Here is a 1,796-nt window from a genome sequence, read left to right as displayed (position 1 = left end):
TATGAATGAAAGGACCTTGTATTTTTCACAGATTATATAAATATTCCAAAGGATGTTTAAATATCAACACTGTTGTACTTTTTTTAACTAAAACACAGAAAAAAATGCTTTTTTTTGCTAATTGCACGATAAGAGGCTTTCGTTTTCAAATGTAAGTGCTAAAATACAATCAAAATGAGAAATGTCAAACAATGTAAGGATGTCAAATGACACTGTTTTGTGACAGTTGTTGTGTAAGCAACATGTTTACAAACATACGTGAGATACAACTTGGGAGTATTGCTATTGTCTTGTTTAGGAATTTCATCTGAACAATATGTCTATCTACAACAGATGATATTGTACTATTACTACTATTCTTTTACATCAAAATCTGACTTTTTAATACAAATTTACATTTTAAACATACTTGAACTGTTTAAAACAAATTCAGGTTTTAAAAATCAAACCAAGACTATTATAAAACGAATTTTCCTTTTGCCCTTTCAAATTCAGATTTAAATTTGATGTATAAACGAATGCATTATGTATGGTTTTAGTGCACGAGCGTCGCTAGCTGATGATCTAGGTTACATCTAAGGGGCTGGCTAGGAAAATTTGCAAGTAGTTTTGCGTATTTGACAATTTTAGCCTGTTGGCTCCCTTTAACTCCTTGTATGTGTGTGTGTGTGTGTGGGGGGGGGGGGTGTGTGTATGAGACGTGCCTGTTGCGGGGGTCGCAGCAGGGGTAGAGCGGGCGCAGCACAGTGAGCAGCACGGAGTCGTACTGGCAGTCGTTCAGCATCGCCATCGCCTCCGACACGCTCTTCACGCCCTCCAGCGAACGATTGTTTATCTGCAACATTTACATCTCATATATCTCTATGTCCCTTCTGCATATTCTCTACGTCTCTTTTACATATTTATGTAATACTTACGCTAACAACTCTGTCGCCGACGTAAATGTTCCCTTCCTTGGCCGCGGCACTACCGCACGCTATTTTGCTTACGAAAATACCTGACAAAAATATTTACGTGAAATATTTACGTAACTAGAAACAAATATTTAATTTTTTATTAAATCTAAAATTTAAATTGTTGAGTTAGAATAGTGTGCAGTGGGACAGTGGGACAGTGGGGCAGTGGGACAGTGGGGCAGTGGGACAGTGGGACAGTGTGCAGTGTGACAGTGGGACAGTGGGCAGTGTGACAGTGGGACAGTGGGCAGTGTGACAGTGGGACAGTGGGCAGTGTGCAGTGCGCAGTACCGTGGTGCAGCGCGACGCCGCCGGCGAGACGCACGAGGCGGCGCAGATACCGCGCACGCTGCAGCCGCAGCAGCGCGGCGCCGCACGCGAGCGCACCCCGCAGCGCCGCCGCACACGCCCCGCCCCGCGCCCACGCTGACGCGCCGCACGCCTCCGCCACGCGGTCCAGCACCCTGCACATGTACATACATCATCTTACATTTACTTTCACTCATTTGTACTGAACGATTCTTTACCTATATATACTAGTCGCCCGCGACTCCGTCCGACCGGATTTTTAAATAAACTTAGCAAGTAGCTTATGTGCTCATCTAGATTATGTACTTCATCTATGCCAAATTTTAGTAAGATCCATGCAGTTGTACTGGAAATGCCTTTAAACAAACAGCAATCCATCCATTTAAATATTCATATTTATAAGATATAAGCGAACAGTAATATGCTATAATCCGGACCTGATCTTGCCGTCAGCAATGGAGCCCTTCTTGACGGCGGTGACATAGACGCTGGTGTCGTTGGGGTAGTACGGCTCCTCGCGGCCGCCCGCCA

General features: G+C 44.0%; 1 protein-coding gene across 1 annotated transcript in view; it reads right to left on the bottom strand.

Moving 5' to 3' along the window:
* The window catches only part of LOC106125592 (disks large homolog 5-like), a gene marked incomplete at both ends in the record, with an annotated part of 5,577 nt that extends 3,786 nt beyond the window's left edge, over nucleotides 1–1,791 (bottom strand). Inside the window, 4 exons of the mRNA XM_013322862.1 lie at nucleotides 538–835; nucleotides 918–997; nucleotides 1,248–1,420; nucleotides 1,703–1,791. Of these exons, the coding sequence (XP_013178316.1) occupies nucleotides 538–835; nucleotides 918–997; nucleotides 1,248–1,420; nucleotides 1,703–1,791 (640 nt within the window). The remainder of the gene's footprint in view (nucleotides 1–537; nucleotides 836–917; nucleotides 998–1,247; nucleotides 1,421–1,702) is intronic.
* Between the last annotated feature and the right edge of the window lie 5 nt (nucleotides 1,792–1,796).

The sequence above is a fragment of the Papilio xuthus genome, unplaced genomic scaffold, assembly GCF_000836235.2.
Source record: "Papilio xuthus unplaced genomic scaffold, Pxut_1.1 DF825893.1, whole genome shotgun sequence".
Taxonomy (NCBI): Eukaryota; Metazoa; Arthropoda; class Insecta; order Lepidoptera; family Papilionidae; genus Papilio; species Papilio xuthus.
The sequence above is the reverse complement of the archived record's forward strand: the minus strand, read 5'-3'. Positions and strand labels throughout refer to the sequence as shown.